Source organism: Diabrotica virgifera, chromosome 3, assembly GCF_917563875.1.
Source record: "Diabrotica virgifera virgifera chromosome 3, PGI_DIABVI_V3a".
NCBI classification, from domain to species: Eukaryota; Metazoa; Arthropoda; class Insecta; order Coleoptera; family Chrysomelidae; genus Diabrotica; species Diabrotica virgifera.
In genome coordinates, this window is record NC_065445.1 from 197840873 (window position 1) to 197865641 (window position 24769).

Here is a 24769-nt window from a genome sequence, read left to right on the forward strand (position 1 = left end):
ATTATTCGACTTTATTGATTCCGTTGAAATCGACGATAGCATTTATAGTAGTGACGATAGTATGTGGATCCCGACTATGTTGATGATAGTATTGAGCCTGAAAAGCCTTACAGCCTATCCGAGGTATCAGAGGCTAAATCACAAGTTATTGGCGAATGCATTCAGGAAATGCTTGAAGCTTATACAACTGATGCGGATATTCTATCATTTTGTCGACAATGCCGCCACAAATGCATTCATACTATATAAACGTATACGTGCCGAAAAGGCAAATAATTCCAGTGACTGTTGCGAAGAGGAGAGAGAGGCCTCTATCTCTTCCACAATTCCGTGAAGAGATAGCATCTGGCCTTGTTACTTTCAAGGAAAAACGAAATGTAGGTCGACCATCATCAGCTCGAAATGGTGAACCTGGTTCTTCTAGTAAAACTAGTTCATCTGGTGTTGGAAAAAGCGGTTCATCAAGTTGCTGCTGTACGTTTTGATGGTGAAAACCATTTTCCAGTTTGGGTTGATCGAAAAGGCAAGAAGAGGTGTAAGCTGTGTAAAAAATCTGATACGCAACTTGTTTGTTTCAAATGTGACCTCCATTTATGCGGCACACATGGACGCCCATACCCATGGGCATGGGGGGGCCGTGGCCCCCCTAGCTTTTCGGGTGCTGTAAACTATATATATGGTTATCCAAAGTATACAAAATATAATGTACAACATCTTCACGTCTGCCCCCCCTGAAAATTTTTATATGGGCGCCCGTGGCGGCACAGTCGGTAAAAATTGTTTTTGGGATTACCACCATCAAAAAATAACATGTTATATACTAATTTTTCTTAATAAATCTTGTTTTATAATACACATCTACCAAATTTATTTTTTACTCATAACCCGACAAGACCGTCTGTAGACGTTCTTCACTATTTCTCACCTAGCACTTATTCTAGACAAGATTTTTAGCAGAAAATTTAAAAATAAGTTATTTTTGCCTATATTTACTTGAAAAAAAAATATCAATTTCAACAGATAATTTTTACGATTTGGCCTGTTAGAGGGTAAGTCGACGTTCGTAACTTTACCGAAAAATGCCAACGCTAGAGAATGCTGTAACCACAGAACCATCAGCTTAATGAGCCACACTCTAAAGATATTCTTGAAAATTATACATCAAAGTATTTTCAGAAAACTGGAGCAAGATATTAGTACTTGTTTGCCTTTAATGCATTGGCGCAAAGATGTGTGGATGTTAACCAACCTCTTTATATCTGTTTCCTTGATTACAACAAGGCATTTGACAAAGTCATACATAATCTAGACCTACAGCTACTTCAAGATGAAAATCTGGAAATGAAAGATATTAGAATAATATCAAACCTTTACTTTAATCAAGTTGTATCTGTAAATGTTGGCATCGAACTATCAGAATAAAAATAAATACAAAGAGGGGTAAGGCAGCTATGCATACTTTCTCCGTTGCTTTTTAACTATATTCAAAAGAGATAGTTCAGAAAGCACTAAAGGAAACATCAAGTGAAACTAAAATCAACGGAGAACTTATAAAAATAACATCAGATAGGCCGATGATACGTAGTAATCGCAGAGTCGGTTGAAGAAATACAGGTTCTGATGAATAAGATTGTAGATAGTAGCGAAGAGGCCGGACTTACTTTAAATATAAAAAAGGCGAAATTCATGATCATTGCAAAGACACGGCAACAAGACACGTTATGGATTAGGGACGAACTCGTTCAAAAGACAGACAGATATACATACTTAGGAAAACTCGTAACCGAAAACAAAGATTACACAGGACATCAAAACACGTATAGGAAAAGCCCTATCAACATTCAATACGAGCCCTAACAACTACATATATAAAAATACAAAAATAGACGGTTTAGTTTTGATTTAAATCTGTCTCCTGCCATCCCCCTTTAGGGGTCTATTTTTGTATTTTTACTAATGCCATACTCTGTATAAGAGTACAAAGACTCGTTTCATATAGTTTCTCTGAACCGCATTTTTGGAATATTTCCCAGCGGTGCCTGTTGATATTTTGATATCTAGGTCAACAGAAAACTAGAATCGAGTCGCCATTTATTTCAACTACATATATGTTGGAACAAGCAGTTATTTTGCAAATAAAATGATAATTTACCAAAATTATTTTATTTAATTTTTTTTTAATAATTGTAGATATGCAATTAACAACTTTTTTGTGTGTAGAATTATTTTTACAATTTAATTATATATTTTATGTTGATTACTATTTAATTAATTGTTGGATAATCAAAAAATGCTGACAACTATATATTGAAGCACGCGGTTTTTAAAAAATTAAAATAAAAATTAATAAGGCTTAACGTCGCCCTTAGCTTGAATAACAGTGTGAATTCTATAAGGCATTGTATCAACTAGGCCTTCACATAATTCAGGGGTGAAACTATCCCATATTTCTTTGGCGTTGTTTCATTTTGTGCCAAAGTGTCTCTATTGTATTAGGATCCGGGCTACTAAAGGATGTGACAAAACTTTAATGTCATGTTCTCCCATCCATTTTGTGGTAGATTGAGCCGTATGGCATGAGGCTCCATCCTGTTGAAAAATAAAATCTACGTATGGATATAACGTTGCCGCACTTGGTAAAAACGAATGTTCAAGGATATCTTGATATTTGACTGCGTTTACTATGCCTTCAGTAAAATGTAAAGTTCCCACCCCTTTGGCCGACATACACCCCTCACACCATGATACCCTGTGGAAACTTTACAGGCCCTTTGAGACAATCTTTATGGAATGCTTCTGTCTTTTCCCTAATCACACGCTTTCGGTAATCTCCCACACAGACATCAAATTTGCTTTCGTCGCTATAGATTACTTAAAAAAAAAACAGTAAAATCCTGTATAAAAGGTATATTTAAAATCCCTCAAAAGGGCCACATCAAATCACATAACTAGTTTTCGACTGGTTTGTCAGTCATCATCAGTGCTTACGTGCAATGTACATGCTAGCCACCAAGATATTATTTAACAAAAATATGTGGGTCAAAGTCCAGTAAAAGTAGTCCGTCAAGGGAACATTGGTTTAAAATGCTACATTAAGCGTGGATGTTTAAAATATTTTGCTAATCTGCCCTAGGTAACATCTGAGCTGTGGATTTGACTTGTTCACATTTTGAAAGTATGACGGCCGGACACTTGCCGGAAACATCCACGCTTAATGTAGCATTTTAAACCAATGTTCCTTTGACGGACTACTTTTACTGGGATTTGACCCACATATTTTTGTTAAATAATATCTTGGTGGTTAGCATGTACATTGCACGTAAGCACTGATGATGACTGGTAAACCAGTCGAAAACTAGTCGAAAACTAATGTGATTTTGATGTGGCCCTTATGAGGGATTTTAAATATACCTTTTATACAGGATTTTACTGTTTTTTGTATTACATGGTATACAGCCAACTACAGGAAAACTTTTTCCTTATGGATTTTTTATAGATTACTTTGTCCCAGTCAAGTTTGGTCCACGAAAGTTTAGATATAGCCCAAATATAACTATTCCTTTTCTGAGTTTCCGTCAACAATGGTTTCTCTTTGGCCTATTCAAATAAATAAAAAAATAGAAAATTTATATCGCAAATAAGAACCTATCAAACACGCCTTATAAAAACTAAGACCGCTTTTGTGGATATATTTGCGACAGCATTCTCTGGAAACATTCATCCCCATCCCAGTTTCTCTATTCCATCTAGCAGTTACTTCTCGTAGGTATTTCTTCTTCCCGAGTTACGTATTCTGATTAAATGTCTGACATTCCTTTGAGAAACAGCTTTTGGACGGCCTGAGCTTTTGCCGCGAACATCAATACTGGCAGTTTCAAAATATTTCTTAATTATATTAAACACAGTAGTTGTTGCTACAGTTAATTCACTGGAAATTTCAAGCATTGTTTTCCCCTGTTAATTTATTCAAACTCAAATGACGCGTTATAATTATTGTTGAAAACAAACTAGTTACTCGTATGTTTGATTTCGAAGCCTTCTTTCCGTCAAGCTGATAAAACTTCACTCGTTTCTCGTCAGGCACGCTAAAACGCGAGGAAAATTTAAAATGTTCCAATATTTAGCTGTTAACAGATTTCGATTATTAAACAATTAATTGAACAGTATTCAAAATAAAATATATAATTAAACCGTAGAAATAATTCCATACATCATAAAAAATGTAGTTAATTTCATATTTACATTTAAAAAAAAAATTAAACAAAATAATTTCGGTAAATTGGCATTTTATTCGCCAAATAACTGCTTATTCCAATAGTTGTTACGGCTCGTAATAAGTTCTGTATTTTCTGTGTTATTATATGAAATGGGAACTTGGACGCTAAAAAGGATATAAGTAACAGAATAGAAGCGTTGTAGATGTGGGCTTATAGAAGAATTTTCAAAACTAGTTGGGTCGATAAAGAAAAGAAGAAAAGGATATGTTAAATATAATTAAAATAAGAAACTTGCAGTATTCCAGAGGTGAAAGATATGCGTTACTGCAGATCATTATACAGGGAAAGATACTGGGCAAAAGAGGCATAGGCGGACGATATATATCGTGGCTAAACAACAGGGAACTTGCACATTTTTTTTATTACATAATAATGTTCAGTTTTGTTTAAAAATGTGACTTCACGTTATATTTTGGTATATTATTCTTCTCCTTCTTTAGTTTATTGGCCTCCACCTACTTGGGTATTTGGCCAGCTCATCGATCGTCGCGGAATAAGGGAAAAATATTTATATTCTAATGACATTTACCGTATATCATTGTAATAATATATACCCGTTTGTTGAGATTGGAGTTTGATACAGATTTTGAAGGAAAGGTAAAAAGGTTTACTATGGAAAATAAAACCATTTTGTAAAAGTACAAGTTTTCTATGAATAGTTCAAACGATCAAAAACACTTGTGACGTCAAATAAATGTATTTTCTACTGACGTTTATAATGTCTAATTTAAAATTATATACAATTTTGTTTACTTTGTTGGTGCAGAATGTAAACATTAACCGTATGACGTCATGACGCGTTTTGGGCTAGTTGCTTTAATTTGAATTTAGAATCGTCTTTAGGGGCCAAACGGGACACAAAAACAACTTTTTTTATCTTTGATACATGTTTTAAATTATGTTCTGTAGTGATTTATAACATTTTTTTCGAATATAAAATTTTATGCAAGTTCCCTATTGGAGACCATGGTACAATTGTAACTCTGTTGAGCTGTTAAGAGCAGCATTATCAAAGGTGAAGCTAGCCGTGATGATACCAAACTTCTTAAAGGAGAAGGCACTTAAAGAAAAAGAAGTACGGATTGTAGTGACAATACAGTCAAATTGTGTCTTGCTTACAAAGTAAGACGAAGTCAGACGAGTACAGTACACTTGTTGTACCTAAATATTGTTCAATATTTATTTTACGGTTTACTGAATTACCGAAAGATATTCTTAAGAAGATTCTTACTTCATTGGTTATCATAACCTTCTTGCCAGTAGGGACGCGCATATATTTTCAAGGTTACAGACCTCAAGAACCTGTAACCTGTAACACCAAACCATCACCAGTATAAATAAAAATAAAACCATGCAAAATAAAAACAGAAAAAGGTTATTACAGTTATTCAACGTGCTGACCTCTTTGTTGTCCGTGGGCTCTATATTCTCCTGGTTGTTATCCGTTGTAGGAGTGTGTCGGGTGTGTCTTGGAACTGTCGTTGGAGCTGTAGCTTGTTGAGTGGTCGTACCCGTCACTGGTTGCTGCGTAACCACTTGGTTGTCGGTCTGAGATGGTTTCTCCCAGTCGTACGGATCAGTTTCTTTAACACCTCTGCGCTTCATGCACCGCTCGAATAAAGATATCAGCATCTGGAAAGATCAAAGTTAGTTTCAAAGCTTCAACCAAATCTAGAGAACGAATTATTTCGAGTAATATTGTTATGTCTTTAAAAAAACTGGACATTGGTCTTTGATCAATTCAAACTGACAGATAACAAAAAAAAATCTCATTCCTGGATTTCTCGACGATCAGAGGTCGTCGAAGTACAGCTCGAAAGCAACAAAATAAGTTGATAGAAGCTACGGGTACAAGAGTAAATACTCAAACTATACGTAATCGGTCTCACGAACATGGGTTGAATATAAGAAGGCCAGCTAGAATACCTCCTTTGACCTCTGCACATCGTAGAGCCAGACGATTTTTTGCAGAAAACCACATGAATTGGACCATGGCATAATGGAGTAACGTGATGTTTACTAACGAGTCCAGATTTCTTTTAAATCATTGATGTACGTGTTAGAATATGGAGAAGGACAGGCTTGCGTTTTTGGATTCCACAATTCAAGAAAACCAGGCTTTTGGCGAAGGTTCAATAATTATGGTTTGAGGTAGGATAACTTTAAATTGCCGCTCTGACCTAGTAGTTATTCGGCGAGGGCCTATGATGAGACAGCGGTACATTAACGAAGTTCTTGAACCACATGTTGTCCCATTTGCGGAAAATATGGATCCAGAATTTATCTAATAAAATAAAAATGTATACCATTTTTATTCAGTTGCAATGCGAAGGCAAAACAATCTTATTTTTCACTTGAATAGCGTCATCTGGCAATTGAAAGGTAAAGTTTTCAATCCTAATAGCAACATTAATAATATTGAAAAATATTAAAAATATTACTAAAAAAATTTTTAATTGAAAACTTATTGGTCCATTTCCCTGGTGACACCTCCAAGGCTTCTACAATATACAAGCCAAATGGATGCTGCAGTGAAGACAAAAGGGAAGGAATTCTACACTATGCAATTCACAACCCCCCGTCTGCAGCTTGGTAAAGTTCCAACGGAAAATGGACCTAGTTACTCTATAGGAGTAATACTAATATAAAATAAAATAAAAATGTATACCATTTTTATTCAGTTGCAATGCGAAGGCAAAACAATCTTATTTTTCACTTAGAACAGGGAGCGCAGTCCAGCACTCTGAATAGACGATTTTCGACTCTTATTGGAGTCATCATCGGAGAGGCGTAGACCAAACCATGAAAGTTTATCCCCACATTGCAACTGACGTGTATGGAGTAGGTGACTAGTATCATCTGGCAATTGAAAGGTAAAGTTTTCAATCCTAATAGCAACATTAATAATATTGAAAAATATTACTAAAAGATTTTTAAATTGAAAACTTATTAGTCCATTTCCCTGGTAACACCTCCAAGGCTTCTAAAATTTGCAAGCCAGATGATGCTGCAGTGAAGACAAAGGGAGGGAATTCTAAAAAGTTGCAATTCACAACCCCCGTCTGCAGCTTGGTAAAGTTCCAACGGAAAAATGGACCTAGTTACTCTATAGGAGTAATACTAATATAAAATAAAATAAAAATGTATACCATTTTTATTCAGTTGCAATGCGAAGGCAAAACAATCTCATTTTTCACTTAGAATACGGAGCTCAGTCCAGCACTCTGAATCCACGATTCTCGGCGCTTATTGGAGTCATCATCGTAGAGGCGTAGGCCTGCTGAACTTTACCAAGGTGCAGACGGGGGTTGTGAATTGCAACTTTTTAGAATTCCCTCCCTTTGTCTTCACTGCAGCATCCATCTGGTTTGCAAATTGTAGAAGCCTTGGAGGTGTTACCAGGAAAATGGACCAATAAGTTTTCAATTTAAAAACCTTTTAGTACTATTTTTAATATTTTTCAATATTATTAATGTTGCTATTAGGATTGAAAACTTTACCTTCCAGAATTTATCCTTCAGCAAGATATTGTGAGACCGCACGTGGCCAAGATAGTGCAAAAGTATTTGATTACACAAAGCACTAATGGGGCCTCGCCCTAAGACCGGCCTCTTCAACACCAGATTCTTTATTTTCCGATCTCAACTCCTGAACAACCATAATACACCTGTAGCTATGATCCTCTTGTGATTGCATATCGATCAAATCTACCTGAAAGCGACTATTTTTCTGAATGCAACAAGACCCCTGTTCGCTTTTATATTTTTACTCTTCTTCCGTTGGCAGGTTTCATACATTGGTATAAAAGTATTTATCATATTAATTGTTATATCTGGCGGTTTCAGTCTTCAACCTATCCCGCCCTCCATGAACAGTAGCAACGTGAACTACTTAAATTATAAAAATGTCTTCGGCAGGTACATATATTTGATGGGATCAATTCTAGAAGCCAACTTTTTTATTTCGCCAACTTCAATAATTCTCAATCGTTTTAGTCTTCGATTTTGTAACGGCGTTTTCTTGGCAGACAGTTCAGCATTTTGTACTTCGGCCATCCATTTATTATTCATGCTTTTGGTCACAACATTGTAGTGACTTTCTTTCTGCTCGGTCTCTTCCTTTTGTAAAATCTTTTCCAAAAAACGTTCTTTCCGTGTTCTTCTCTCAACCTGTTATTCGACATTATCACTCGGTGAATAATACACAGTAGTGTAATATAACCAATAAAAACGATGCAGAACAATCAACAGTTACACACACTAGTTTGTTACCAACGGGCGTCATTAACACTACCCGAACAAGCCAAATCGTATTTGTCTCTTCTCGAAACGATTTTAACTGGTATTCACTAGTAATTCCAGTAAAAATTAGTTTGAACTATGGTTTGTTTTTAAACCAGGAGGAGTAAACTAAAAAGACAGATTCACACCCAAGATAGTCACTAGAAAAATCACCAAATACATCTTCTTTTTTGGTTGATCATATCGGCCTTCGACGGTAATCCATACATATTATATTGTACTAATACGTCGCTAAAGAGTTCTATAGTAGTAAATAATAATGCAAAAGAGACAAAAAATAGCCGATATAACTTAATTAACCTATGAAATGCCAGTAGTGTCAAAATTTCATAAATGTCATGAGTGTCAAAATTTCATAACAGTGGAGTAAACCCAAGGTTCATAGATAGGAGGTAGGTTATCTCGTAACTATGTGGGCGAAAGCGAGAGGTAGGGGAAGGACTACGTCACTCGTACGACAAAGTCAAGGTTGACACTTGACAGTTTTTGTTTGTGGTTCAAACCTAACCCTCTTTTTTATGTTGTGGTTGCGTTTCCGAATATTTCTATATAATTTTCTTTAATATTGTTTATTTGTTTAATTTTTAATTAATACGTATATCTAATCTAATCTAAAAATAAATTATTTACATTATTAGTTTAGTTTTTTTTCCTATGACTACATGATAAAAATGCTGCACATTCCAGAAAAACCATAATAAGTAAGTATGTAATTTTGCTAAACTTTTTCTACTTTTTGTTTTGGGTTTTTGTACGAATTTAACTGTTATCTCCATTTAAAACACACAATAAATGTTAAATCTTCTTCAAATCAATTCTATTTTTTTGTCCGCAGACTATTGATTTTTAAGGGAAAAATTGATATAATTATCAATATAAGAACCACTTAATATATTTGTTACCGGCCAAACCCGATTTCAGGACAAACTAGTTTAGCCTAGGCCAAACTAGTTTGTCCTAAGAGCGTTAGGATAAACTAGTATGGCCTAGGCCAAACTGGTTTGTCCTATCTCGCGTACGCCAAGCTAGTTTATCCTGATATAAATACACACACTTCAGGCCAAACTAGTTTGGCCTAGGCCAAACTAGTTTATCCTGATATTAAAGACGCACACTTCAGGCCAAACTAGTTTATCCTAAAGTGTATATTTTTATATCAGGATAAACTAGTTTAGCCTAGTCTATACCAATTTAATCTAGTCGAAAGTAATTGATTACAGATTCGTTGTTGGTTAAAACGTACGTTTAGACGACACTATTAAGAGTTGTAAGACTTTTAAGTATTTAGGGTAAATGATAAACCGAGATGGCACTTGTATGAAAGATATAGAAATGAAAATAGTACGGAGAAAACAAGCCACGAAAGCACTTCATGGAGTGATATGGAAGAACACTCTAACTAAACAGTGACAACAATAATACGAAAAATAATACCAACAGTTGAATTGGAGTTTAAGAGAAGGTGTCTACAAATTACCAGGTAGGATAGAATAAGAACAGAGGAGATATGAAACAGAATAGAAGTAGAATGCTCAATTACAAAAAAGTTGTGGTAGTAAAAGTAGAGCCCTGAAATGGTACGGGCATGTACAAAGAATGCCGGAGCACAGGTGGCCGAAAAGATTACTGGACTGGGACCCGCGGAGAGGAAGACCTGCTGTGAGATGGAAAACTCACATAGGAAATGCTATGCTAGATAGTGACCTCAGAGATGGCGACTGGGAGAATAGAGTGCTATGGAAGACGAAAACGGGCAAACTCATAATCGGAAAAAGCCAAGAAGAAGAAAGTAATTCAGCGAACTAGTATGGCTTAATATAAATAATATATTGAACAAAATACTTTGTTCTTGGAAAAATATTCATTTTTATTAAAATTATAATTATTCGTAACAAACAAACAATAATATTGAGTTACATTCGCGGTCGGACGGACAGACAGCCTAGGTCAAATTTCTCACCGTTGGTACCATCCTTGGATTATAAGCTTTCATTTGACACCTCATTAGTCATTCTACCTGGTATAATGACGGAGGAGTTGAGTTCACGGACAGACAGACAGACGGACGGACGGACGGACGGACGGACAGACGGACGAGGATAATTCAACGTTTTCACATTTTTTCAAAATTGGTGAAGACAATATTAATTCGTGCTCGATTTTATTCGTAAGTGTATCCTTTCTTTTAATTTGTGGAGAAAACCTCATCGTTTTATTTATTATTTTTTATATTATTTAGTTATACAAGAATATATTGATTTATAGCACGTATCAATATCTTCATTCGATGTATCATATGATACAATATATCGATGTATAATTTTTTTGCCACCCCTGTTGGGACGTGATTTGGGAATTCCCCGCATGTAAAAATCCTTACATGTTCGCTAAATTACTTTCGACTCAGCTAAATTGGTTTAGACTAGGCCATACTAGCTTATTCTGAAGTGTGAGTCTTTATTATACCAGGATAAACTAGTTTGGCCTAGGCCAAACTAGTTTGGCCTGAAGTGTGTGTATTTATATCAGGATAAACTAGTTTGGCCTAAGACAAACCAGTTTGGCCTAGGCCATACTAGTTTATCCTAACGCGCTTAGGACAAACTAGTTTGGCCTAGACCAAACTAGTTTGTCCTGAAATAGGGTTTAGCCGGTAACATATCTATAACCAAAAAAACCCAAAATATATTGCAAAACCTAAGTTTTTGAACGTTTTATTAGCATTGAAACTTATGACAATTTCAAAAATGTCGTACGGGTGACGTATTCCCGCCTTTAAAAAGCGAGCATTTGATTGGTCTATAGTTACGAGACAACCTACGCCCAATCTATTAACCTTGGAGTAAACCGGCCTGAGATTGGACCAATTACAAATAAGAATTACGGCGCGGTAAATTTGGATTACTCCTCTTGGTTTAAAAGCAGATCATAGTATAAACTATGTAACGGTCCCCCCGTTATAATATCATTTTTAGCGCTTTAATTATTTTTATAATTATTTTCCTTAGGTCTCTTATTTAATTTCTTTAATTTTCTCGTAAAGGACCACTTACATGACGTCACATTTCTATGTACGGAACATGCTCTACACCTCTGGTGGCGAATATGACCTCGCGTTCTGAGAGTTTGACGTTTACCTTAGAGAGAAGCACATTTCGCTCGTCACTTGACTCGTGGAGCCGAAATAGTGAAGTATCAGTACCCAAAATGGCGGAGAATATCTCCATAAATTAATTAAGTTTGTCTACAGTTCTCAGTTTGTCGTTACATAAATACTATTATAGTAACCAGCTGTGTCGTGAACCGGGGAAAATGGCAGTCCACTAGGAGTTTACTCCCGGTAATTATTTACTTTTTACATAGTCAGGTTTTTTATGACCGCTTAAGTATATCGGTTTTGTGAAATATGGGATTCTCATTGTTGGATTCAAGTCAATTTCTATTTGGATTTTATATAGATTAATCAATGTTTCCAGGAAAATTCTATATTCTTTTCTAATATTTTATTAACATAACCAAACATATGAATTTCTAAATTAATGTTGGAAATAATCCAATTTGCACACCCAAAATCTTTAGGTAATACTCATTCAGAGAAAATCCACACCTTAACTTTTAGCTATTTATCTGTAGGTATCTTTGATATCTGTATAATTTATTGCAACACCTAATAAGTATCTTATAATTATTTTAAAGAAATCATATTTATTCTTTACTGTAATTTGAAATTGTCACATATTTCGCTCTGAAGGTCAAATTTTGGTCATGTACTATCCAATAATGAATGTTTTTCTTGTATGTTAATTGCCCTTTTTTACATTACAATCTATACTAAAAACCACTTCTTAGTTTCTCCTTTGACTTTTTCCTAGACTTTTACATTGAAACTAAGACTGGGAAATATTTGTTTTAGCCTTTTGGGGAAGTAATATAAAACGAACCTGAGAGGAACCTATTCCGGCTACATAGTCAGTCACCTGGGAGCAAGCGAAGCGTTCCAGCTTCATTTTCGGTCTACACCAGTGCTTACAGGAAGCATGGTTTGGCACTATCCTAGTGCTCATTTTCTGGGAACCTTTTGGTTATACATTTGAGGAATGGGTTTGTTTGGGAACACTCAGTTTGGTGATTTGAGGAACTTTTGTGTTTTATATTTCGGACTTTTGGTAATGCACTATGTTTATTAATATTTTTTCAGATTTAGCTGCCTGTGTTTTGTTATATAACATATTTGTTTATTAATGTATTAGGTTCCCAAACTTATTTACGATCATATGGTACGTTACATTGTGCACAAGGTAATCAGTCCCAGAAAATTAGGTTTTTATACTTTATTATTGGTTTGATATTTATTTTGTAATATTAATTGCTTGTTCCCAAATATTTTATTGTTCATTTACTTATCTTCATTCATTCGGTAAATTCAAGTAGGTTTCATATTATATTTCTTCGCTTCAATTTTATTCATTAATTTTTGCTTAATCCATTATAGTATTTTCTCGTAATCAGGCTTGTGTCTATTTATTTGTATTATTTTCATCTTCGTCGGTTTCAATTTAGTGGTACGTAGCAAGCGTATTATAACCATTTGGTAGAAGACTCATGTGAGTTGTACCCTATATGTAAGTAGGAGGTACTTATATAATTTTCTAACAGGTAACATTATTGTTGTTATCTTAAATAACTATACAGTCGGAAAAATGAAAGAATACCCATGAACGAACATATAAAACACGCTGTATTTTCCTGTCACCGTGTCACAAAGAAAATTGCCCAGCGCAAGTCCATCTAATAATAATTATTACATGCACTTGCGCTGGCCAATTTTTTGTATGACACGGTGGCAGGAAAATACATCGTGTTTTATATGTTCTTTCATGGGTATTCTTTCATTTTTCCTACTGTAATTTTTGTATAACATATGTCATTTTAGAGTCACAGTATATGCTTTGTCTAACTCAGAGATTGTTAAATCTAGTAGTTATTTTTAATAAATATTTATGTATTTTGTATATCATTTATTTTTATTATTCCTTTATGTTCATTATTACAGGTTTAATATATTTAATATTTGACAGCAGTGGGAGAATGATCGAAGATCATTTTCATGGCGCCCCTAATTTGTTAGTTTTATTTATTTTGTTCTTGTCTTTAGCAATTATTCATTTTCAGTACATTATTCTTAGTTTATTATTGTACCTTTTAGTCATCATTACTATCTACTTAGAACTACTGTTCTTCGACAGGCATGCAAACTAGCCGTATCCATCCTTGAGTGTCAAGTTGTTCTCTTGCATCTCTTGCTAGCCAACTCTATTCCGTTTGCCTCTGTCTCTTCATACTTCTACTTCTATCCCTATTATCCTTCCACTTTTCTCCACTAATACTACTGGAAAGTAGTATTTTTCCTACTGCGGCTTCTCAACGTAGAAGCCACTTCACTCTCTTCTTTACATCCAATCTCTCTTCATTCTTGTCCCATTTTGTCCCACTAGTTACTCCATTTTTCCTTACTTCTGTTGGAGTATATCTTTCTTTTTACTTTCACTCCAACACAAGTTTTCTTTTTTTTTTTACAACTACTCTAAATGAAATTCATTCGGGATTTCTAGTTTTAACTGAATTTAGCAGTCAAATGTAGTTATGACTAGTTAAAACTAGAATTGTCTAAAGCGCATAGTTAAAACTAGTTTTTCCTGGTAAATTGGTTTTAACTGAAATCGGGTTTTAACGGTAACATATACATATTTTGGAAGATCTGAACACCCATTCTAACCATTTATATATTTCAGCAGATCTACATAAAAATATATTTTCTTACCTGATAATCGGGTTTGTCAGCGTACTCCAAACTTTGAATGTGATCGAGAAACTGTTTGAGATCGGACGGTAAATGTTTTAACAATAACCTGTGATCGTATTTTTCCTTCATCAATCCTACTTGTTCTTTGTCTTTAACTTTCCTCCAAGGCAACTGTCCGTTCACGAACTCCACTAACATGTAAAATAAACTCCACAAGTCATCATGTCGACCCATTTCTAAAAGAAAAAAAAATTACTAATATAGGAAATTAACGGAACTACTCCGAAACGTACATGATAAGTATGGGTAAGCCCACAAAATCAAGTGTCCAACAAATGCCATGGAATAATGATTACTTCCATGTTTCTAAGAAGTCTAAGCTTTCCAGTATTCCGCGCAAGAAAGATTAGGAATGGAATTTCTTATCGGCAACACAGTACGTACTGAGATGGTACAGAATAGCATTTATCGGTAATAGGTTGGAACTGAATCTATTCCAAACAAATACCTATTCCAGAAACCTAATGCGAGTTTCTGATTCCGACGTGAAAAGACGATATATCGATCGTCCTAGCTTGTTCCTAGTTGTGCCACTATTGTCTTGTGCTGCATCAAATTCAAACGATCAAACTAGTGGGTACCTATTATTTTGTATTTTTAATCTAGAGGATTTTTCCTACAATTCGTAAATCTATATACAGTCGGAAAAATGAAAGAATACCCATGAACGATCACATCAATTACTTATTTTGTATTTGCTGCCTATTTCTATAAATAACAAACGTTTTCCGACTGTAACAACTATTAAAACAAATTTTTCTTACATGTAAGTATGAGTTTTTAATTTATCTAACGTCGAGGTTTATTCAGAATTCGGTTATGCAAATGGAAAATGAAGACACTAAGTTATTACAGAAGATAGGATCGATTAGGATTATAGTCATATAAATAAAAACATAATGCGAAAGAGTAAAAATTTTAACAGTTTTAAATGACAACTAGACCTGCCATAAATTAGAAATCTGTTACCGGCATATGGACCTGAAATTCTTTTGAACCCATCACATTAAACAGATGTGAGATGTTGGAATCGAAACAGACGCCGTCGATGCGTTTTTCTATGGTACCTATTCCGAGAGATCAGTAGTTCAAGTTTCATTTCAAATCCCTTGCCCGGTCGTTCCGGAAAGTGTACTCAACTATTTTATACGGCCGGCGTTGGAATCGAAACCGATGCCGTCAAAGTTTTGTCACTTGTAATACGTGGAATAGTCGATTGAAACATATTCCGACGTACCCGCTTCAGTTCCATCATGCCATCCCTAGTACGTACCTACAAATGTATAGGGCTAGCGACGTAGTCCAAGAGATTAAATCCCAACGTCCAAGATGTCCATGGTGAATGATATCCAACGTCCACGATATCCAAGTGTAAGCCATGTTCATAAACTCCCTATAACGGCCTTGCCAAGCTAATCTGGGAGGAAGTCTCGAAAGGAAGAAGGCCCTTAGGATGTCCTCGAATGCGATGGCCATTTAAGAACAGTGGGGCTATTCACTGATCCAACTATCATGGACGACCCTTCGAGATGGATGCGAATTGTGCAGTCAGTCAAGACCCACCCCGGTTTGTGGTGCTACGAGAAAAGAACAAAAAAGACACAGTACGTCCCAAAGGTTAATAGGAAACGTCCATAGGACACAATAGGACAGGTGTGAATAATATACATACATCAAATAAACACCTGCATCCCAACACATTACATAAGGGATGCAGCTATGCCATTAACTATAGATTTTTTGATTAAGGGGGTAGGCGCAAAATCTTGGTCCAATGCTATTTAAATGCGTTAAATTTTTTCGAATCCTGAGAAATCTAATAAGTATTTTTGAAAAATTATTCAGAAAGATTACATTACTACCGAGGGCCAAAAGTCCCTGAAAACTTCTTTAATGTTTATTTTAATAAGTTACAGGGGATGAAAATAAAGAAAAAATTTAGTGTGAAGTTTAATTTCAAATACAGTGTCCGCCAAAATAAACAGTACCGAATATAGAAAAATACATTTATGAATTGATTTTTATAATGAATACCTATGTTCAAAATGTGTACAATGGCGTTGTATACAAGCTTCATAACGTTTCTGAAGATAATTAAATATAGACCGGCAGATGTTATACAGAAGTTCAGCCAGGATTTTCTCAGTCCTGCCTTTTGCAGTACTGGAAGGGTAGACGAAGTACTTACAATCTGTGGGAACATCCACAAATTTCCTGTGACATTTTCCTGTATAAAAACTAGATTTTCCCAAAAAATAAAAATAGGGTTTTGCGATGAATATCTGAGTCCTGCCATATCCGTAGAATGACAGGATACTATCGATTTTATGAAGAAAATTTTTTGGGCAGGAGGGTTGCAAACGGGCTAACGGAGTATATATGTATACAAACATGCAAGGAAAATAATGAAGTTTTCATAATTTTCTGGGTCCTGCCAACTAAATAAATTAAATATATTTATTTCAAAATGATCAAAAAAAATATTGGCATGACGTCTCCTAATGTTTAAGTATACTTGTCGCTTGGAAAATTCTGCGGAAAATTTTCACCCTGATTCCGTGATTTTCTGAGTCCTGCCTTTAAAAAGTTTTAATACTCAAATGCAATCAATACTTTTTCAGTACTCGGTAGGAAGGTTAAACGGTTCTGGTAAGACGGCAGGAGTCCTAGATTTGTAAGTAAATTCGTGAAAAATTTCACGATGTTCTGAGTCATGCCATTTTGCATATGTTTCAAAAATCTTAATATAAGTCTATTTACAAAGAGGCAGGATGGTTTTATAGTTATTTCGTATAGAGGGTGGGGCATTAGTGTGACAAAGTCCAATTACTCGTTTGTCGTAAGAGATACGAAAAAAAGTTATTTGGGTAAAACGTGGGGCAAAGATAGGATCATAATTTAAAAATATTTTCTAATATACAGGGCTACCCGTATTAACAGGGCGACACAAACTTATGTTTTTTTAAATGGAACACCCTGTATATAATTTTAAGATTCCTAAAACCATTTTAAGACAATTTAACACAATTCACCTAATCCAAAAATGTTTCTCAAGGGAGCTACAGCTCTTTGAAGATGGCGCCTTGTAATTAGTTTTTTTTTATATCTCCAGAACGCTTCCATTTCGATACACAAAAACTGGTCCGCCTTTTTATCTTCCAGAGATAAATCGATTCCATCAATTGCGAATCTCTAGTACCGGTCATAGGAGTCCGTTTTGGGTAGGACAACGGTTATTTTATCGCATAACTTTTTTGTCTTTACCTTTTAAGCATTTTTGTCACTATATTATTAAATTGTAAGGTATTCTAGTACTAAAACGTACTCTTGCTTTAAGTCGGTAGGATGCACCGTTTTCTAGAAAAATCAATTTTAAAATTTTTCGTATTTTGAATTTAAGAAAAATTTGAATAAAAGAATAAAAAAACGGTGTATTTATCGACTTAAACCAAGAGTAACTTTTAGTACTAGAATACCTCATCATTTAATACTCTACTGCCAAAAATGCTTAAAAATTAAAGCAAGTTAAGAGATTTCGTTGATCTACCCAAGACGGACGCCTATGACCGGTACTAGAAATTCAAAATATTGATAAAAAAATAAATGTAGCAGTTTTCGTTTTTCTAAATACTTTTTTATTTTTGTTCAAATTAGAGAAACGAAAAATTTTTCAAATCGATTTTTCTAAAACACGGCGTATCCTACCGACTTAAACCAAGAGTACCTTTTAGTACTAGAATACCCCATAGTTTAATAATCCAGTGTCAAAAATGCTTAAAAGTTAAACACATAAAAGTTATGCGATAAAATATCCGTTTCCCTGCCCTAAACAAACGCCTATGACCGGTACTAAAAGTTGACAATTGATGGAATCGATTGATCTCTGAAAGATAAATAGGTGTACCAATTTTCTTTTTTCTACATAAAAGTGTTCTGGAGCTATTTAAAAAAAAACTAATTACAATATTAGGAAGCAATTAGGAAGCATTTTCGGACTAGGTGAATTGAGTTAATTTTTTTTTTAATTACCTACCTATCTGAGGAATCTCCGGGCTTCATTTGTTCGAAGAGTTTCTAGACACCCTGTATAATAGGTACAATCCCTACTATAACCAATTAATTGTAAAATTATTGATTTTCTTCCTATTACTTTTATTACGTTTACTTCGATACAAATATGATCTAATCGCTTAAAATAAAGATCTTACAGTTTGGTATTAGATTTGCAAGGCGTGTAAAACTCCTAGACATTACTCAGGAAAATAATATTTAATACCGTACGATTGTTTTAACGATATAAAAATTAATTTTTATGTATTAAATATGTTTGCGATTATCCTGCCACGTTGTAAACGGTTTTAGATTAGTGTTTTTTAAGCATACTTGACATGCCATGATTCATAAAATTGTGGTGATATGAATATTATGTTTGTATAACAACCAGCAATAATTTTACAGACTTAAAATTTTATTTTTATATACGAAATAACTACACAACCATCCTGCCTCCTTGTAAAAAGCTTTATATTAACATTCTTGAGATATGTGCAAAATGGCATGACCCAGAAAATCGTGTAACTTTCCACGAATTTTCTTACACATTTTTTAACTATGTATAGGAAAAAGGTGTAACTAAACATCCTGCCATTTTAAATAATGTCTTAAATTATTTATTTTATAATAAAATTTATTTTATGACTCAGAAAATCACGGAACCAGGGTGAAAATTTTCCACAGAATTTTAAAAGGGACAAGTGCAGTTAAACATTAGGAGACGTAATGCCAACATTTTTTTCGATCATTTTCAAATAATTATGTTTAATTGATTAAGTTGGTGGGACTCAGAAAATTATGAAAATTTCATTATTTTCATTACATGTTTGTATATCTATATACTCCCTTAGTCCTTTTGCAACCCTCCTGCCCAAAAAATTTTCTTTATAAAATTGATAGTATCCTGTCATTCTATGGATATGGCAGGACTCAGAAATTAATCGCAACTCCCCACTTTTTTCCTCATGAAAAATCTAATTTTCACAGGAAAATGTCACAGGAAACCCGTCGATTTTTCCATAAATTGTAAGTATTTTTTCTAACCTTCCAGTATTGCAAAGGGCAGGACTTGGAAAATCGTGGTTGTAGTTCTGTTAATATCTCCCGGTTTAATACATGTATTTAAGAAAAGTGGTTGCTGCAAATATTGAAAATAGTTCTCCTACAGTTTCTGGCAGATTTTCCGAGCGAAATATGGAATTCTTCATCGTACCCCAATCGTAGGCATCAGGTGGTGTGTAATCCGGTGAATGTGCGACAAGAAATTATTCTCTGACCAAAATGTTTACGAAGCAAATTTATGGAGCGTTCGGCTGTATGGCTTGTTGCGCCATCCTGTTGAAACCATTGCTTACCGATTCTTAAATCACGCGCACGACAAAAGATCTTTAAATCTCTGACAACAGGTGTCACAATATTATGTCTGTACCGCTCTTGATTGATAGAAACTGGATGCTCATTCTCGTCTTCAACAAAATAAGGACCAATTATCCCATGATCAGACAGAGCAACTCCGTATGAGCGGAAATAATTGTTCTACTAAGAAAACTTTTTCTTCGGTAGAAAGAACCATAATGACAAAGATTTTAACTGTAACGTAATGTCAAGTTGACAACTAATGACAAGTATACCAAATATGATAAATGCCACTTGCGTACGCAATTTGACAGCCCTCTTAATTTCGGTACTGTTTATTTTGGCGGATACCGTATTTCATTCAAAAGAAATTTTTTGTTTATTCAAGAGACTTTCGGCCCTCGGTAATAATGTAATCTTTCATTCTGAGTTTAAATTTTTCAAAAACATTTATTAGTTTTCTCGGGATTCGAAAAAATAAATGCATTTAAATAGCATTGGAAGTTACCACCTAACCCATTAAATATCCAATTTCACATACACACACGTACATACGTACACACGCACATACGTAGGTGATAAGTGACTTGCCTAAGTAACATTAAACAGTGGATATGATTACACCTCCAAAGAGTAATAATTAGAAAATAGAGAACAATTTTAAAAGCCAATATTCCTTGAGGAGACTGCAGACTTATATCACAACATTCCTAAAAGGAGTTGAAATTTGACCATGACGGAGATGACCATGACAATGTCATTAAATATAATAATGGACTCTTAATATAGTTGCGTGCGTTGGGGGCAGGCCGTAAAAAAATATCCTTAGAAAAACTCGAAAACGTCAGATTAAGACAAGGTAAGCTAACTACATGAAGGCCAGTGTATATTTCAAAAATCTGACGACTTGAGCATGGGGTTAGGAAATGGGTGTCACAAAATTTCACAAAAAAGCGAATATTTCGCGAAATGAACATCAGATCGAAAAACTAAAAAATATGTGTTCAATATTTTTCAAAAATCTATCGAATGACACCAAACACGACCCCCCACGGCGATGGGATGGGGGTTACTTGAAAATCCTAAAGAGGAAACACCATTTTTTGTTGCAGTTTTGGAATCGTCAAGTAAAAATAAGTAACTTGTATTCGAGACATTTTTTCGAATTATGGATAGGTGGCGCTATAACAGAAAAAGACGATTTTTGAAAAAATGTGTATCCGCATTCCCGCATCTCCCACTAAAATGGGAACTTAACTTTTTTGGTTGTAGGACCTAATCTTCACCAGTGGCGGATCTACGGGTAGGAAAAATGGGAAAAGTGCCCCCCCCCCCAACCCAACATGGTCCAAAATCAAAGAAAAAATTGTTGAAACATAAAAATATATCATCTGACATAAAACCTAAACCACAGGCAGACAAATTCAACCCATTCGTATACGATGACTCGAATGGGAATGAACCATTCGAATTTGGATGCTCGTATACGAATTGTTTTGTTGTTGTCATTTCAAGGTCATTTCAGTTGTCATTGATAGTTTTAATCGTTGTTGTATACAATATTTTTACATTGAACTTTCTTTTCAATGGCTGATTTAAAATAATTTTTTAATGGAAAGAAAAGACATACCGTACGATAATGCTTTGAATAACTGTTTGAATATATAACCTAACCTAACTTTATGTACGTATTCTAGCATTGGATCTAAGCTCTATTGACATATGACACCGTTGCCATATCCTCAATTTTTTCATACTATCCCATTATATAAAGTTATTTAAAAAATAGTTTGAAACACCCAAAAAGTAAGGTTTTGAAAGGTAAATAGTAAAATATCAGTGTAAATTCTCAATTTTTTCATACTCACATTACATAAACGTGCATTAAAAAAAAGTTTTGAAACACCAAAAAACTAGTAAAATATCAGTGTAAATACTGGATACAAAAATAATAATAAACAGAATAGTGGACTTTGCAAAACCGATATTACTAATATTATGCAAGCTTAAGATTCGAATCCGGCCAATATTTTGGCTATTTTTTTTAATATTGTGATTATACCATTGATTGAAATTATACAAGAAATAAACTAAAAAAGTATGGCAACACTGTGAATCTTCAGATCAAGGTTAAGCCCAATGTTGTTCGAATTTGCAGTGTTGCCGGTGCAAATTCTTCTCGTATACGTATAACATTTCGAAGGATGTTCAAAAATACAGATTCAGATTCGTATACGAAATTTTTCATTCGAGTTAACTCGTATGCGAACAAATTCGATTGAATTCGAAAATACGGCCCCAGATCTTCACAACCCAATAGATCCCCATGGAGCTTTAAGGCCAATCCAGACGAGCCACTCTGCAGCGCTACTCTGTGAATCCACAGAGTGGCTGAAACAGGCGATTTAATGGGTGAGAAAAAACAGTAAGTTTAATCAATTGATTAAAAACTTGCCGGCTAATATTTTTTAAAAAAGTGTGTTCGTCAAAATCAGTGTTTGTAATGTCCATAGTTTTAAATATTTTATAAAATTTCAACGCTTTTGAAAAAATACCAATAAACTCCATAAATGGAATTAAGAAGAACCAGACAAAAACAGCTATATCGCAGAAAAAAGCACATAAAAAATCAACCAGTACATCTGGTATCCTACAGGCGTAAAATAGTTTTATACAACCTGACAACTGAGTGAAAGTGAAAAACATGTTAACTTGCAACCTCCTTTTAACCAGTGGCGGTTGGTATATAAGTGCTGCGGAGCTGCAGAACCACCAAAATATTCCAAACAAAATTACTTTGAAAATTAAATAAAAAATATCACTACTTATAAAATCTAAATTCATTTAGATGGTTTTCGTGCATGGCCGCCTTTATTTTAATCTGTCGTCCGTCGCATCTCATGGCGATAGCAAGTCCCACTTATTTGACCGGACCGGTGCTACTCCGAGCTGTGAACTTTTAAAGATATCCCCGATAACACCCGCTCAACCCTCGCCTACACTTTTCAGGCGACGACTGAAAGCAATATTTGAGCTGCATTTGTCGCAGTTCGAACTAGTGTGTAGAAACCTACGTTTATTGTAATTTTAAATAATCGGTGATCGCGACGCGACGACTGTTAAAATAAGTTGTCCTGCACGTAATTCGGTATTTATATTAAGTATATGAGAATAAAAGTGCTGTTCAGGATGGATGTTATTTATAATTTAATTAATGTTAAGAGATTCTTTAAATATTCTTATGACGAAAAACTAGAATTAAAATGCAAAGGACGTCCTTTGCCGGATATTAAAATCGAAAAAGAAGGATCAAGCCGAGGGAAAAATTACAAACGACAATTTAATTGCGATATTTATACGAGAAATAGTTGGATATGTGGCTGCAACAGAAAAAACGCTCTTTTCTGTTTTCCTTGTGTACTCTTTGGAGGTGATAAGTCATGGACGCAAGTTGGTGTAACAGACTTAGTACATTTAAGTGATAAAATAAAAAAGCACGAAACTTCTAAGCATCATTTGCACAATCAAATGGAATATGCTTTATTAGGCTCCGTGAATATTAAAGAACAGTTAGATTCTGCATACTGGATAAATATTCAAAAATTCAATGAAGCTGTAACAAAAAATAGGTATGTTCTCTCAAAAATTATAGACTGCATAAAATTTTGTAGTGTTTTCGAATTGGCGCTTCGGGGACACGACGAGACACAAACATCCGACAATCCTGGAATTTTTCGCGGCCTCATAAATTTTACTGCTGAATTGGATAGAACTTTAGCACAACACTTGGAAGAATCGACGGTTTTTAAGGGCATTTCTAAAGAAACTCAAAATGATATTTTGGACTGTATGTTGGAATTATGCCAGGATAAAATTTTGGAGGAAATTCGGGAATCTCCATATCTAGCTGTCATGGCCGACGAGACTACAGACATTTCAGCAAAATCACAAATGGTTGTAGTATTTAGATATTGTCGAAATGGAGCACCGGTAGAACGATTTTGGACATATTTGGTACCTTCAAAATTAAATGCAGATACTTTAAGCAAAAACATTTTCAGTGTTTTGGATCCTATCCTGGAAAACTTAAATAATAAACTAATTGCTCAGAGTTATGATGGGGCAGCGGTCATGTGTGGACAGCACGCAGGAGTTCAAGCCAGAATCAAAGAAAAATATCCATTTGCTCATTTTGTACACTGTTACGCGCATCAATTAAATTTAATAATGTCTAAGGCTTGTTCCGAAAACTCTCAAGTTAGACTTTTTTTTGGAAATTTAAATGAAATCCCTACCTTTTTTAAAAATTCGCCACAACGAGTGGCAGTTTTAGATAAAATTGTCCAAAAGAAAATTCCTCATGGCGCTCCAACTCGCTGGAACTTCAATATTCGAACTGTTAATGTTGTGTTTGAACATCGATCTTCTTTTATCGAATGTATGGAAGAAATAGAAGAATTGTTTTATAAGGCAGCTGTCTGTAGTTCAGCGTCTTCCATTCGAAGAATACTAGTGGATCAAAATTTTGTTTTTTGGTTAACATTTTTCCATCGCATAATGCCACAAGTAGACGTTTTGTATAATGCCCTTCAAAAGACTAAAACGGATCCTTTGGAAATCAATAAAAAGGTGACAGATTTCGAAAGATACATGAATTCAGTTAGAAATTCAATAGATGATACCATTGACCAAGGTTCTAGTTTATGCGTTGAACCATTACCAACTAAAAGGTTACGGAAGGATAACAGTCCAGTAGATCATCGGAGAGCATCTATCGAAGTTTGTGATATAATCATAAATTGTGCAAATGATAGATTTTCTTTTAAAAATCACCTACTTGCAACTTCATTGCTTTATCCTGAGCAATTTGATAATTATTGTGCTAATTTCCCAGATGATAATTTAAGCCTGACTTGCGC

General features: G+C 34.6%; 1 protein-coding gene across 8 annotated transcripts in view; it reads right to left on the reverse strand.

The window, feature by feature from the left end:
* Positions 1-24769, reverse strand: part of LOC114333623 (tau-tubulin kinase 1) — a 345869-nt gene that overhangs the window by 148694 nt on the left and 172406 nt on the right. For all 8 annotated transcript variants that reach the window (XM_050647122.1, XM_050647128.1, XM_050647124.1 and 5 more), the window contains exons 6-7: positions 14400-14617; positions 5679-5909 (exon numbers count right to left, since the gene is read on the reverse strand). In XM_050647122.1, coding sequence (XP_050503079.1) covers positions 5679-5909; positions 14400-14617 — 449 coding nt within the window. The remainder of the gene's footprint in view (positions 1-5678; positions 5910-14399; positions 14618-24769) is intronic.